This window comes from Schistocerca americana, chromosome 3 (assembly GCF_021461395.2).
Source record: "Schistocerca americana isolate TAMUIC-IGC-003095 chromosome 3, iqSchAmer2.1, whole genome shotgun sequence".
Taxonomy (NCBI): Eukaryota; Metazoa; Arthropoda; class Insecta; order Orthoptera; family Acrididae; genus Schistocerca; species Schistocerca americana.
The window spans coordinates 889,764,406-889,779,093 of record NC_060121.1 but is presented as its reverse complement, the minus strand read 5'-3'; the positions used below and the strand labels follow the sequence as shown (position 1 = coordinate 889,779,093).

General features: G+C 38.1%; 1 protein-coding gene across 1 annotated transcript in view; it reads right to left on the bottom strand.

Annotated features, from left to right (window-relative positions):
• LOC124607010 (folylpolyglutamate synthase, mitochondrial-like) overlaps positions 1-14,688 on the bottom strand; it is a 140,529-nt gene that overhangs the window by 57,310 nt on the left and 68,531 nt on the right. The window contains exon 4 of the mRNA XM_047139164.1: positions 3,425-3,561. Coding sequence (XP_046995120.1) covers positions 3,425-3,561 — 137 coding nt within the window. The remainder of the gene's footprint in view (positions 1-3,424; positions 3,562-14,688) is intronic.

The following is a 14,688-nucleotide window of genomic DNA, read 5'->3' as shown; positions in this document are numbered from 1 at the left end:
AAGTGATATGCACCTTTCTGGTATCGTGGAGGATTACTTGTATGAACCTTTGTGTGAATCCAAGTTGCTGAGGTTGTGGAGGTGGTACATGAGTGGATACACACAATGGCACAGAACTTCTGCCAGTACAGAATTAGGAAGCTTGTCAAAAGATGGACCATTGCAATGTAGTTTTTAAAAAAATCCAATTACCTTGCCTTCACTTTTTGACTTGTCACACATTTGTTTTTTAAAGTAGTTTCAGTTACACATTGCTTCAGTCAATCATTGTCCAATGTTCCCTTTGAAACACTCCAAGTGGTCCTTTCAAATCCAGGTCTCATAACCTCCGCAATTTCTTCAGTTTTAATTTCAGTTCATGAGCAATAAATTATAGTCAGTGTCCACATCTGCTCCTGTAAGTGTTTAGCAGTTTAAAATCAGTTTTAGAAATCTCTATCTCAGCATTACATAATATGTTTGATATCTCCTGGTGCCCCTAGGTCTTTTCTAGATATACAACCTTCTTTTATAATTCTTGACCCATGTGCTAGCTACGCCCTGTGCATAATTCTGTCGTGTGGCTGCCCCTTTCATACCTCCTTCCACACACAGCCTTGTTGTTCTACCACTTCTCCTCCTCCTGCTATCAAAATGCAGTCCCTCACCCCAATTATATGGTTCTCTCCCTTATTTTACTGAATAATTTCTTTCATTTCACAACATATTTGTTTAATATCTCTACTCGCAGAACTAGTAGCCATATATACTTTTACTACATGGTGGAGTTGGCTCCATGTCTACCTTTGCTATGATAATTCAGTTATTATGCTATTCAATATAGTCTATCCATATACCGATTTTCTTATTCATTATTAGACCGGCTTCTGCATTACCCCTGTATGATTTGATGCTGATAATCCAGTACTAGCAGCCGTAATGAATTTTATTCCTGCCACCACACTTCACTAACTCCCACTATATTCAACTTCAACTGATCCATTCCTCTTTTTCAAATTCTCAACTTACCTAACTCATTGGGGGATCTAACATACCCCACTTTCACCAGCAGATCATCAGATTTGTCTTAAGCCAAGTAAAAAGACGACCTGAGAAGGAGGAGGAATGGCAAAAAAAAGAAAGTAAGAAGAAACTGTAGGGGCTGTGATAGAGGTGACTAATGCAAGTTGAATCCAGAAGTTGGGCACAGAGAGATCTGAATGTCTCCTATATCACATCAGGTTTTTTTTTCCTTTATGCGAACATTTTAGGTTAGGCTTTACTGTGACTGTTATTGACATTAAATGGAACAACAAGTATACTGTTACCAGTCACTGTTTATTTATCTCCATGATGTGTTTCAAAGGTTTAAACCTCCATCATCAGGTGGATTTACATTTGTTAGTATGACATATGTGTGTGTGTTGTGTTACGATTTTTTGGAGAAACTTATGGCACTGTCTAGTGGAGAAACAAAACACTATTTCAGAACATGGTTTTGGGTTTCTTTTGTCAAAAAATTAAACGTACATATAACGGTAAACTGTGGTCACAGGTACCTTTCACTGTCTTAAAACATCACATGTATACTGTCATATTTTGTAAGCAAATGTAGCGTATGGAAACTATTGGGAGCAAGGATTGTATAGCAGAAGAGAAAACATTATAACAAAGAGCAAAGAATATACATAATAACAACATTATTACAGAATAAATTTTAAAGGATTTGGAGGTGTTTGTTTTGAGGTGTCGAATACATGGGTTGGAATAAATATTTCAAGTGGTAAATAAATCCGATTATGACAACTCAGAATAGTTTAAACTTCATACTCGTTTATACAATCAGGTGAAATGTTACAAACTTTAAGTACAATAAGCATATCGGCTAAAGTGGTAAAATTATACACAAATAACAATTTTGGTTGGGATTCATAGATAGATATGAAAGGCTAGAGACAATACCAGAGAAGGAAAGTTGCTACTCACCATATAGCAGAGATGCTGAGTCGCGATAGGCACAATAAAAAGATTCACACAGTTAAAGCTTTTGGCCTTTAAGGCCTTTGTCAGCAGTAGACACACATACACATACACATACACACACACACACACACACACACGCGCACACACACACACACACACACACACACACACACACACACACACACACACACAAACGTAACTTGCACACACACAAATGCAACTTGCACACACATCTGCAGTCTCAGAGAGCTGAGACCACATCGTGAACAGCAGCACCAGTGTATGATGGGAGTGGCGACTGGGTGGGGGTAAGGAGGAGGCTGGGGCGGGGAGGGATAGTATGGTGGGAGTGGCGGACAGTCAAGTGTTGCTGTTTAGACGGAGGGCAGGAGAGAAGGTGCGGAGGGGGGAGACTGTAAGTAGCGGAAAGGAGAGAAATAAAAGAAATTAAAAGACTGGGTGTGGTGGTGAAATGGCGGCTGTGTTGTGCTGGAATGGGAACAGGGAGGGGGCTGGATGGGCGAGGACAGTGACTAATGAAGGTTGAGGCCAGGAGGGTTATAGGAACGTAGGGTGTCTTGCAGGGAAAGTTTCCACCTGCACAATTCAGAAAAGCTAGTGTTGGTGGGAAGGATCCATATGGCACAGGCTGTGAAGCAGTCTTTGATGAGATTGGTGATGTCAGTGACAGGAATGGAGTAGGTGGTGGTAGGAGGATGTATGGGACAGGTCTTGCATCTAGGTCTATTACAGGGGTATGAGCCATGAAGTAAGGGATTGGGGGAGAGACAGAGGGAGAAAAAGAGAGAGAGAAAGTGAGAGGGAGATAGAGTGGAAAGAGTGATTGTATGAGAGCAAACTTTACAAGGCAAGGGGTCTTAAGATTACATCTGTAACATGTAATAACTGCTTAAAGATTGGGCTTATACATTGGTTAATGCTTTAAAATATGCAGATGGTGTACAATTTGTGCCAGTAGTTGATGTACATATAGTTTCAAGCTGACAAGGGGTGAAAGCTGTTGGTGTGATGATATAACGTAACTAAATATTTATGGTAAATATTCACATACGTGTGTGTGTGTGTGTGTGTGTGTGTGTGTGTGTGTGTGTGTGTGTGTGTGTGTGCGCGCGCGCATTGCAATTTTAATGACATAGGTAGTTGCTACAAACAGAGATGATAGTATTGTAAATATCGTAATTGTTCGCATTTAAGGTTAATCTGCCCAGTCAGGCAATCAAGGCTATTTTTGAGTACCAAAACACGTTCGTGTGTGTGTGTGGGGGGGGGGGGGGGGGGGTGTCTATTTTTGACAAAGGCTTTGTTGGCTGAAAGCTTATTCTGTGACAGGCTTTTTGTTGTGCCTATCTGCGACTCAGCATCTCCGCTATATAGTGAGTAGCAACTATCCTCTTCATAATATTGTTAGAGAAAAGAAATATTTACAACTGGTAGGACTTACCTTAAAACATTAGTACAATCATATTCACCACCTATACCGACTTCAACAATTGCTACATCCACCTTTTCATGTAGGAACACATTAAATGCCATTATTGTCAGGAATTTGAAGTAGGGTGGCATATCAGTATCACTTTCCTGAAAACATTCATACATTTTGTTCAAAATGTGCAGTCACAGTGTTATATATGTTTATTACTTAGTGACACATTTGCATTAGACAAACACGGCTCTTCAAACATTCACTTACAGGAGACCTGATATTTTGTTTCCAGTGTAACCTCATGTATATGCATTTCTGAGAGTTGCTGAATACACAAAGTAACTAAAAGGAATACAAAAATTTTATATAATAAAACAGTTCCAACCACATAAAGATGTTTATGAATTTTCTAGTGACTGAATTCGATCACTGTTCTAGTTATCATCCGACTGCTTATTCTGTGATGAGATTAACATGAATGTACTTAGAGGAATGTAAACTACAAGCACAAAAATAAAAAAATAGCAGATAGACAGCTGTACCCATGGGAGTCTGCTAGGTGGCATATAACCACTGTTGCATGACAAGCAATTTACATCGCTTAAATAGTGGAAGCTCTGCCCAGCGTCTCCAGCCTACATCACTGTCAGTCAATGGCCATAAAACACATTATATAAAGTCTAAATACAATTATTTGTGTACAATATTTACTTACAGACCATACGTATATCAAAAATACAAATATATCTTATCAAACCATAACATAAAACTTAAAACTGAGAAAAAAGAAAAGAAAATAAGCTATTAATGTATAAGAATATGTGCGAGGCCTTCTATGGGCCATGTGTGTAACAACCATTAGGCAAAAATGTTTAGCAGGAATCCCACAAAGTAACCATGGTAACATTCTGAAGAGTGATGTATTACAACTACACATCAAAGATACAATCTTTGGCCTACAATCTTTGTATCACCAGTAATCGAGGTACCATCATCAACATCAATATGTTATTGCTACCGATCAGAAAATAAAACAGTTATTATATTTTGAAAATTATTTCTGTCACAATTATACTCAAAAATTAAAGTGGCCTTTAAATACTAATAGGAGTTACAAGCAAACAATAGCAAGATATAAAACATTAGTGCCCTTCTATAGGGACAATTACACAGCGTATTTCAGGTACAGATGTGAGAAAATATTACGTATACTCATGGTAATCATATGAAGATTCATATGCTCCTATTCTTAGTATTATGTACAACATTAGATGTGAGGTATTAACCCCAGAATTTACAATTATGTTTAAGACATTAAAAACATTCAAGAACATTAGTCGAATAATACAAAAATAAATTGAAATAAACCTTTGACGTTCACATCAAATGTCCACAATGGTAACTTAACCATACATTTGGTAATAATGATTAGGAAAATGCACCACCAGTACTCCAGCAACATCATTATACCCTCATTATACACTAAACGCTCACCTGCTATTCCATCTTGGTTTATGCAAATGTTACACCATGATTTGTAAAACAAAAATAAATAGTGTTACATCAAATGTAATAGGAGTGAACTAGTCCTTTTGTCAAAACCAATATTCCTGAATATACAGTGCCTTCAGCATGAAACATGTGCTAACATTGGCATGCAACGGTATTTCAAGATTCCAATCAGTATTTAGACATTAGTCATTAAAACTTTGATTTAAATTGTAATTAGCTATAGCACAAAAACGCGAATATAGAGTAATAAAGTGGACTATTACTGAAACTATACCTCAACTTAACACAGTTGTTTATTAAACTTAGGTCAGTCCCATGATATTAAAAAAAAAGTCAGTAAATAAAGTGCCCAGGACGTTGGCTATTAAAAGCATCACCAAATACAACAAGGATATATTCACAGGATACTTTTGCCACAACAAAATATCAAACCTATATTAAAACAGACAAGCAACGAAACCTAGAGTAAATCCTCAAAGAGATTGAAAAACAATTTTTCTCTGAAATCTGTTTTATTAAGTAATGATAGTCTTTTTCTTTTATGATGAACACAAATTTCTAATTTTTCTTTGACACTATGGTAGATAGTCAAAGTGAAAAAGTTAATAAATAAGTGAAAAGTTCATATAGTGTAGGCTTACTTCTTTGTTTACTTTTATTTCATCACAGACAATACAGATTTAATTGTTTCCATTTCTATTGAAGTTTTGAATTAGTATCCAAACTTTAGGCCTGAACTTTCTAAGAAATTTAAGATATTAATTGAATAGACCAGGAAGTTAGTCTTGTTTACTTTAGACTAAAGCTGAAATTTGTTTGGCATGAGTGAGAAGTGTATGATTTGCATAGAACTGTTAGTTCTGGGGTGTGGTGTGAGGATTGTTGCAGTTTCTTTCATGTGGGTGGCTGTAGTGGTGTGGGAATTAGAGAGATAAACAAGGCTTATAGGTTTTGTAGGATTTGCTATAGAGATAGGCAGATAGTGGAACAGGAGGAGCAGGAGACTACTAACCTTCAGGTGGAACTAGATAAGGCAAAATAAGATCTGGAAAGATTAATGGGGGAGAAGAGAAAAGAGGTGGGAAGTGGCAACAGGTTATAGAAGAAATAGGAATAGAGCATTCTCAGACAGTTTTGTTGTTAATGTGAAAAACATGTTTGATCTGTTGCCACAGTTGGAAACTGATGAGCCCCAAGTAGACGTAGGAGTAGACAAGACACAACAAACTTTTGAAAAGTGAGAAATAAAAAGTCAGAAAAAGATATGAAAAAAAGAAAGTTTTGTTGTTAGGTAATTCGGATGGTAGAGATGTTGGCCAACTGTTGCAGGATGACGTAGGGTCAGCTTACCAGGTCATAAGTTCTTTTAAACCCAGAGCAAGTCTGGGTCAGGTGATAGAGGATGCAGGTTCACTTTGCAAAGACTTCACAAAGGAAGATGCCATGGTAATAGCGGATGGGGCAGACAACAGCTCAGACAGGAACACTAAGTATTAGACTGAAAGTGACCTAGTAAAGATACCTTCAGCAACAAGATATACTGGTGTTGGCCTTGTATCTGTTCAGAGGCACCATGACCAGCCTCATTTAAACTTTTCTGTTAGGAGAATTAATTTAGAGGTGGAATGGCTGCTTGGATCAGGTAAAGTGTTTCATATCGGTGTGGTTCCTGTTGATTGACTATCAGTAGTTCGATGATATTAGGCGTGGCCTTCACCTCAACAGGAAAGAGACGGGAAAACTGTCTTGGCTAATAGCAAATAATTTAAGGTGGGGAGGGGGGGGGGGGGGGGGAGGGCATAGCATATGTAGTAAAGAAACAGTTGTTAGAAGTGACAGAACAGCATATTTTTTAGGGTATGAAGGGCAGGACCAAAAGATGTTCAGAGACATGTTGAAAACGACATTCACATTGTTAAAACAGGCAGCCACAAAGCAAATTTTAATGTACACAATTCATGAAAGCAGCTCCTAACCAAAACTGGAAATGTTCAGAAATTGACAGAAAAATTAGGTTCATCCAGTTGTAATTCAGCCAGTGCACAAAATTAGTTACCCTTATTGCATCAGAATATCTGAGGACCGGGGGGTAAGCTTAATGAGTCGCTTACCATGATTTGTATTGAAGAATTAAGAGTTGGGCAAACCAGTTTAATATGCTCTGCCTCTCTGAGCATTATGTGACCACTGGTGTAGATATGTTAAATGTTACAAGATTTAAGTTAGCCTCTTACTTCTGTAGAGAAAACATGGAGAAAAGAGGAGCTGCCACATCTGTCAGAAACCGTTTTACTTTCAAGAATATTGATATTATTAAATTTTGCTCACAGCAGCACTTAAAAGCTTGTGCAACAGAAGCAGCATTTCACAATAAGTCCTGCATAACAGTAAGTATATACAGAGCACCTTCAGGAAACTTTAACCTCTTCGTAAAAAATCTGGAAGCTCTGTCATCACACCTTACAGTAAAAAACAAGGAAATAGTGGTCGCTAGTGATTTTAATGTGGATTTATTGAAATTTCTGTCAATGAACATTCATTGCAATCAATAACGCTATCATTTGATTTAATTTCTGCTGTTAACTTTGCAACCATGGTATGTAAATGCTCAAAGACTGCTATTAATAATATCTTTGTAGACAAATTTAGGGAAAAAGTAGTCATATTACAAAACAACTATGAACTTCCTCATTTGAAAATTGTTTTCTCTCACAGGTAACTCAAATCAAACAGATGCAAACAAATAAACCATGGATTACACAAAGAAAGAGATATCATGTGAGACAAAATGGAGACTGTATCTACTGTCTACAAACAGCTCTGATGTCAGCATTGTAACACATTACAAAGAATATTGCAAAATATTGAAGCAAGTAATCAAGAAATCTAAGCAGCTTCATTATGAGAAAAAACTAATTACACCAGACAACATAATAAAAACTACATGGGATCTAGTGAAGACAGAGACAGGTGGGGCCAGAAAGAAAGAGGAACAGATACCTCTAAAAATTAAGGAGACATTGGTAACAAATGCATATAGTGCTGTAAACCTCTTAAAGAAATACTTTGTCTCCATAAGTGACAGTTTGGGCTTATCAGGTTCAGTGCACAGTGCAGTGGAATATCAGAGACCAGTCCCTACAAATAACTTCTGTGAAATGGAAATGACACTAACTACTCCCAAAGAAATAGCATCCACCATAAAATCCTTAAGATCAAAGTTATGATAACGTGTCAATGAAGTTAATCAAAAAGTGTTCATGTCGGTTGAGTTCTATTTTAAGTTATTTGTGTAATCAATCTCTTATCAGCAGAACCTTTCCAGACTGACTAAAATATGCTGAAGTTAAGCCTCTTTACAAGGAGGAGGACAGCAAAATACCTTTGAACTACTGACCAATTTCACTTTTGCTGGCTTTTTGAAAATTATTTGAAAAGGTTGTGTTCAAGCCCATCTGACTGCAAATAATATACTGTCAAAGTCATAGTTTGGGTTCCTTAAGGGCTCTGATATAGAAAAAGCTATATTCACATACAATGAGAATGTACTTAACTCATTAGAGGCTACTGGCATTTTCTGCATAGGCCGTTGACTGTGTCAATCACAGCATTCTCTTCAGTAAATTATAATATTACGGTGTCACCGGCAGTGTTGCAAAATGGTTCGAGTCCTACCTAACAATAGGAAACAAAGGGTGTCATCGTGAAATGCCTGTGGAGTAAGCACTTAGTCTTCATCTCACTGGGAATTAATTACATGTGGTGTTCCTCTAGGTTCCATCTTGGGTCTGTTGCTTTTTCTTGTGTACAATAATGATCTCTTGTCAGTTATAGAGCCAGATGCTAAGTTTGTTTTGTTTGCAGATGATACAAACATTGCAATTCTTAGCAAGTCAAGTACAGATTTAGAAATGGCTGCTGATCAAATTTTTAATAACATTAATAAATGGTTTAAAGCTAATTCACTTTAATTAAACTTTGAAAAGACCCTCTAAATGCAGTTCACAATGTGTAAGAGATTTCCTTTTAGCATGTATGTAACATATCAAGACATGCAGATACAAGAGGCTGACTGTGTAAAATTTCCGGGATTACAACTCAGTAATAAATTCATTTGGGAAGAGCATACCACAGAATTGCTGAAGCACCTAAACAAGTCTGCAATTTGCAGTGAGAATGGTGTTAGATGTAGGAAATAGAAAAAAATTGCATACTTTGCTTACTTTCATTATATTATTTCATGTAGGATCATATTGCGGGGTAACACGTCAAAGTGAAAAAAGTTTTTAGAGTGCAAAAACATATATAATGAGACCCATTTGTAGTGTAAATTCAAGAACATCATGTAGAAACCTGTTCAAGAAACAGGGTATTCTAACCACTGCTTCTCAGCATACTCCTCAATGAAATTTGTTGCAAATAATATGTTCCGAAGACCTAAAATCACTTACCTTGGACCAAAATGGGGTCCAATATCCAGGAACACATGTTTTCAATAAATTGCCAGCAACCATTAAAAACTTGGTTTCAAGTAAAACAGAGTTTGAAAGACTTTTTGGCATGCAACTCCTTCCACTATATAAATGAATATCTTAACAGGGTCTGTAAGACCAATTTACGTAAAATTGTCTGCTAGACTTCAGTTTTGTCAGCATTTGACCACAACAGTCAAAATTAGGTATTTTGTGTACGATGAATTTATTAAAAGTGCATAATTATGTTTCATTCTGACAGTGTATTAATTCTGCAAATACTAGCAGTTCCCATTTTCTGTAATAAATCTACATATTTTGACAATCTCCTGACAAATGATCACGGAAGTGAGTATTATATTCGAATAATCTATGTCTTTTATGTCATACTTTCTGACGTGTTCCACACTTGTGAGAAACATCTCATTTTTGGGTCTATGGAACAAAAACTGAATGTAATCTAATTCCAAATGTTTCTATTTTCTTCTTGTCTGTTCAACACCATGCTCTGTTAACTGCTCATCACTATTCACAACACCCCTATTCCATCACTGTTAGTTTTCTAACACTCTAAGTGAATGCCTTGGAGTGTTATCAACCTCTGATAACCCTCCAACATCCAACTGTTGGCATTGTTGGGGCTGAGAGGGTTGGCTCTCCTCACAAATCTGGCCCAAAGAGATGGTCTTCTTTGTTCTCTAAAGTGTTGGTGGTACTAGAGGGTCTCTGAAAATGAGCTAGTGTGCCTCAATGGAACTCTGTGACAGTAAGTCTGCTTGTGGAGAATGACTTTGTTCGTTTCCTGAATTCATATAGTCAAGAATGGTGCTGATAATCATGCCCTCGAATGCCCTAAAATCAACATAGCCATTGGCATATATGAGTTTCACGTAAAAAAAGAAATAATTGAGGGAAACATAAATTGGTTGATATGAGTTGCTCAAGTAAATTCCACAGTAGTATTGAGCAAAACTATAATACCAAAACCAGCTAGGCATGCTAGTTATAACTCTAGCACTTAATAAACTTGCTCTCTTATATGCCATGAACAGAACAGGGTACTGCCAACTGCAAGTGGTGGCTGGTGTTGGTACTAACAATGTCTGTCGCTTTGTATTGGAAGAGATTCTCTCTGGTTTCAGGGAGATAGCTAAAGCGGTAAAGACTTGCTTGCAAGATGAAGGTGGAGCTAACCATCTGCAGCATCATCAGCAGAACCAACAGTGGCCCTTTGGTAAAGAGGTAGAGGGTTTCAGGAAATCACAGAAAGCGTGTCAGTCTAAAAGGGCGCCCAGCAAACAAAGTACGAAGAAGATCTAGCAGCAATTTGCATCTACATCGATACTCCGCAAGCCAATGTACAGTGCGTTGCAGAGGGTACCCTATACCACTACTACTCATTTCCTTTCCAGTTCCACTTGAAAATAGAGAGAGGGAAAAACGACTGTCTATAATCCTCTATAAGGGCTCTAATTTCTCATATCTTATCTTCATGGTCCTTACACGGAATGTATATTGGCGGTAGTAGAATCATTCAGCAGTCACCTTCAAATGTCGAATCTCTAAATTTATCAATAGTGTTCCTCGAAAAGAATGTCATTGGTACTACAGTTGTAAATTGTCATAGCTATGTTGGGAAAGAACCAGAGCTCCAAACACTGACAGAAAGCACTAAAGCTCAAATCATTATAGGTACGGAAATAAGTTCAGCGGAAATTTTTACAAAAGGCCAAACCGTGTTCAGAAAGGATAGATTTAATTCAGTTGGTCATGGAGTGTTTATTGCTGTCAGAAGCAATGAAATTGAGGTAGATAGTTACTGTAAGTTAGTATAGGTAAAGGTTATGCTTGACAACAAGAATAAATTAATAATTTTTTCCTTTTACGAACCTCTAGGCTCATATGATACAGCTGCTGAAGATTTCAGAGGAAACTCTAGTGTCATTTCATTTCAAATAGGCACCCCACTCAAACAATTACAGTTAGTGCTGACTTTAATTCACCTTTGATATGTTGGCAAAAATACATGTTTAAAGTGGGTGATAGGTATAAAACATAATCCGTAGTACTGATTGCTTTCTCACAAAATTATTTTGATGAACTAGTTCAGGAGCCCACTTGGATTGCGAAAATGTAGTTGACTTCTTAGCAACAAATATGTTGTTGTTGTTGTGGTCTTCAGTCCTGAGGCTGGTTTGATGCAGCTCTCCATGCTACTCTATCCTGTGCAAGCTTCTTCATTTCCCAGTACCTACTGCAACCTACATCCTTCTGAATCTGCTTAGTGTATTCATCTCTTGGTCTCCCTCTACAATTTTTACCCTCCACGCTGCCCTCCAATACTAAATTGGTGATCCCTCGATGCCTCAGAACATGTCCTACCAACCGATCCCTTCTTCTAGTCAAGTTGTGCCACAAACTCCTCTTCTCCCCAATTCTATTCAATACCTCCTCCTTAGTTATGTGATCTACCCATCTAATCTCCAGCATTCTTCTGTAGCACCACATTTTGAAAGCTTCTATTCTCTTCTTGTCTAAACTATTTATCGTACATGTTTCACTTCCATACATGGCCACACTCCATACAAATACTTTCAGAAACGACTTCCTGACACTTAAATCAATACTCGATGTTAACAAATTTCTCTTCTTCAGAAACGCTTTCCTTGCCATTGCCAGTCTACGTTTTATATACTTTCTACTTCGACCATCATCAGTTATTTTGCTCCCCAAATAGCAAAATTCCTTTACTACTTTAAGTGTCTCATTTCCTAATCTAATTCCCTCAGCATCACCCAACTTAATTCGACTACATTCCGTTATCCTCATTTTCCTTTTGTTGATGTTCATCTTATACCCTCCTTTTAAGGCACTGTCCATTCTGGTCAACTGCTCTTCCAAGTCCTTTGCTGTCTCTGACAGAATTACAATGTCATCGGTGAACCTCAAAGTTTTTATTTCTTCTCCATGGATTTTAATGCCTACTCTGAACTTTTCTTTTGTTTCCTTTACTGCTTGCTCAATATACAGATTGAATAGCATCGGGGAGAGGCTACAACCCTGTCTCACTCCCTTCCCAACCACTGCTTCCCTTTCATGTCCCTCAACTCTTATAACTGCCATCTGGTTTCTGTACAAATTGTAAATAGCCTTTAGCTCCCTGTATTTCACCCCTGCCACCTATAGAATTTGAAAGAGAGTATTCCAGTCAACATTGTCAAAAGCTTTCTCTAAGTCTACAAATGCTAGAAACGTAGGTTTGCCTTTCCTTAATCTTTCTTCTAAGGTAAGTCGTAGGGTCAGTATTGCCTCACGTGTTCCAACAATTCTACGGAATCCAAACAGATCTTCCCCGAGGTCGGCTTCTACCAGTTTTTCCATTCGTCTGTAAAGAATTCGCGTTAGTATTTTGCAGCTGTGACTTATTAAGCTGATAGTTCGGTAATTTTCACATCTGTCAACACCTGCTTTCTTTGGGATTGGAATTATTATATTCTTCTTGAAGTCTGAGGGAATTTCACCTATCTCGTACATCTTGCTCACCAGATGGTAGAGTTTTGTCAGGACTGGCTCTCCCAAGGCTGTCAGTAGTTCTAATGGAATGTTGTCTAATCCCGGGGCCTTGTTTCGACTTAGGTCTTTCAGTGCACTGTCAAACTCTTCACGCAGTATCATATCTCCCATTTCATCTTCATCTACATCCTCTTCCATTTCCATAATATTGTCCTCAAGAACATCGCCCCTGTATAGACCCTCTATATACTCCTTCCACCTTTCTGCTTTCCCTTCTTTGCTTAGAACTGGGATTCCATCTGAGCTCTTGATATTCATGCAAGTTGTTCTATTTTCTCCAAAGGTCTCTTTAATTTTCCTGTAGGCAGTATCTATCTTACCCCTCATGAGATAAGCCTCTACATCCTTACATTTGTCCTCTAGCCATCCCTGCTCAGCCATTTTGCACTTCCTGTCGATCTCATTTTTGGGATGTTTGTATTCCTTTTTGCCTGCTTCATTTACTGCATTTTTGTATTTTCTCCTTTCATAAATTAAATGCAGTATCTCTCCTGTTACCCAAGGATTTCTACTAGTTATCGTCTTTTTACCTAATTGATCCTCTGCTGCCTTCACTATTTCATCCCTCAAAGCTACCCATTCTTCTTCTACTGTATTTCTTTCCCCCATTCCTGTCAATTGTTCCCTTATGCTCTCCCTGGGTTGCAAAATTCTACCAAGCAGCTTCCTCTTTCATTTTTTAGCCCTAATCCATATTCACCTACTATGTTTCCTTCTCTTCCTTTTCCTACTGTTGAATTCCAGTCACCCATGACTATTAAATTTTTGTCTTCCTTCACTACCTGAATAATTTCTTTTATCTCATCATACATTTCATCAATTTCTTCATCATCTGCAGAGCTAGTTGGCATATAAACTTGTACTGCTGTAGTAGGCGTGGGCTTCTTATCTATCTTGGCCACAATAATGTGTTCGCTATGCTGTTTGTAGTAGCTTACCCGCATTCCTATTTTTTTTATTCATTATTAAATCTACTCCTGCATTACCCCTATTTGATTTTGTATTTACAGCCCTGTACTTCACCTGACCATAAGTCTTGTTCCTCCTGCCACCAAACTTCACTAATTCCCACTATATCTAATTTTAACCTATCCATTTCCCTTTTTAACCTACCTGCCCGATTAAGGGATCTGACATTCCATGCTCCGATCCGTAGAACGCCAGTTTTCTTTCTCCTGATAACAACGTCCTGCTGAGTAGTCCCCGCCCAGAGATTCGAATGGGGGACTATTTTACCTCTGGAATATTTTACCCAAGAGGACGCCATCATCATTTAACCATACAGTAAAGCTGCATGCCCTCGGGAAAAATTACGGCTGTAGTTTCCCCTTGCTTTCAGCCGTTCGCAGTACCACAACAGCAAGGCCGTTTTGGTTAGCGTTACAAGGCCAGATCAGTCATTCATCCAGACTGTTGCCCCCTGCAACTACTGAAAAGGCTGCTACTCCTCTTCAGGAACCACACGTTTGCCTGGCCTCTCAGCAGATACCCCTCCGTTGTGGTTGCACCTATGGTACGGCTATCTGTATCGTTGAGGCACGCAAGCCTCCCCACCAACGGCAAGATCCATGGTTCATGGGGGGAGAGCAACAAATAACCATGAGCAAATAGGGATCACCACCACAGATGTAGGGATCAGTGACCATGAGGTGGTTGCAGGAAGACTGAATATTGTAACATCCAAACCTCAAAAATTCACACAAAATACATCTAATTAAAAAAAGC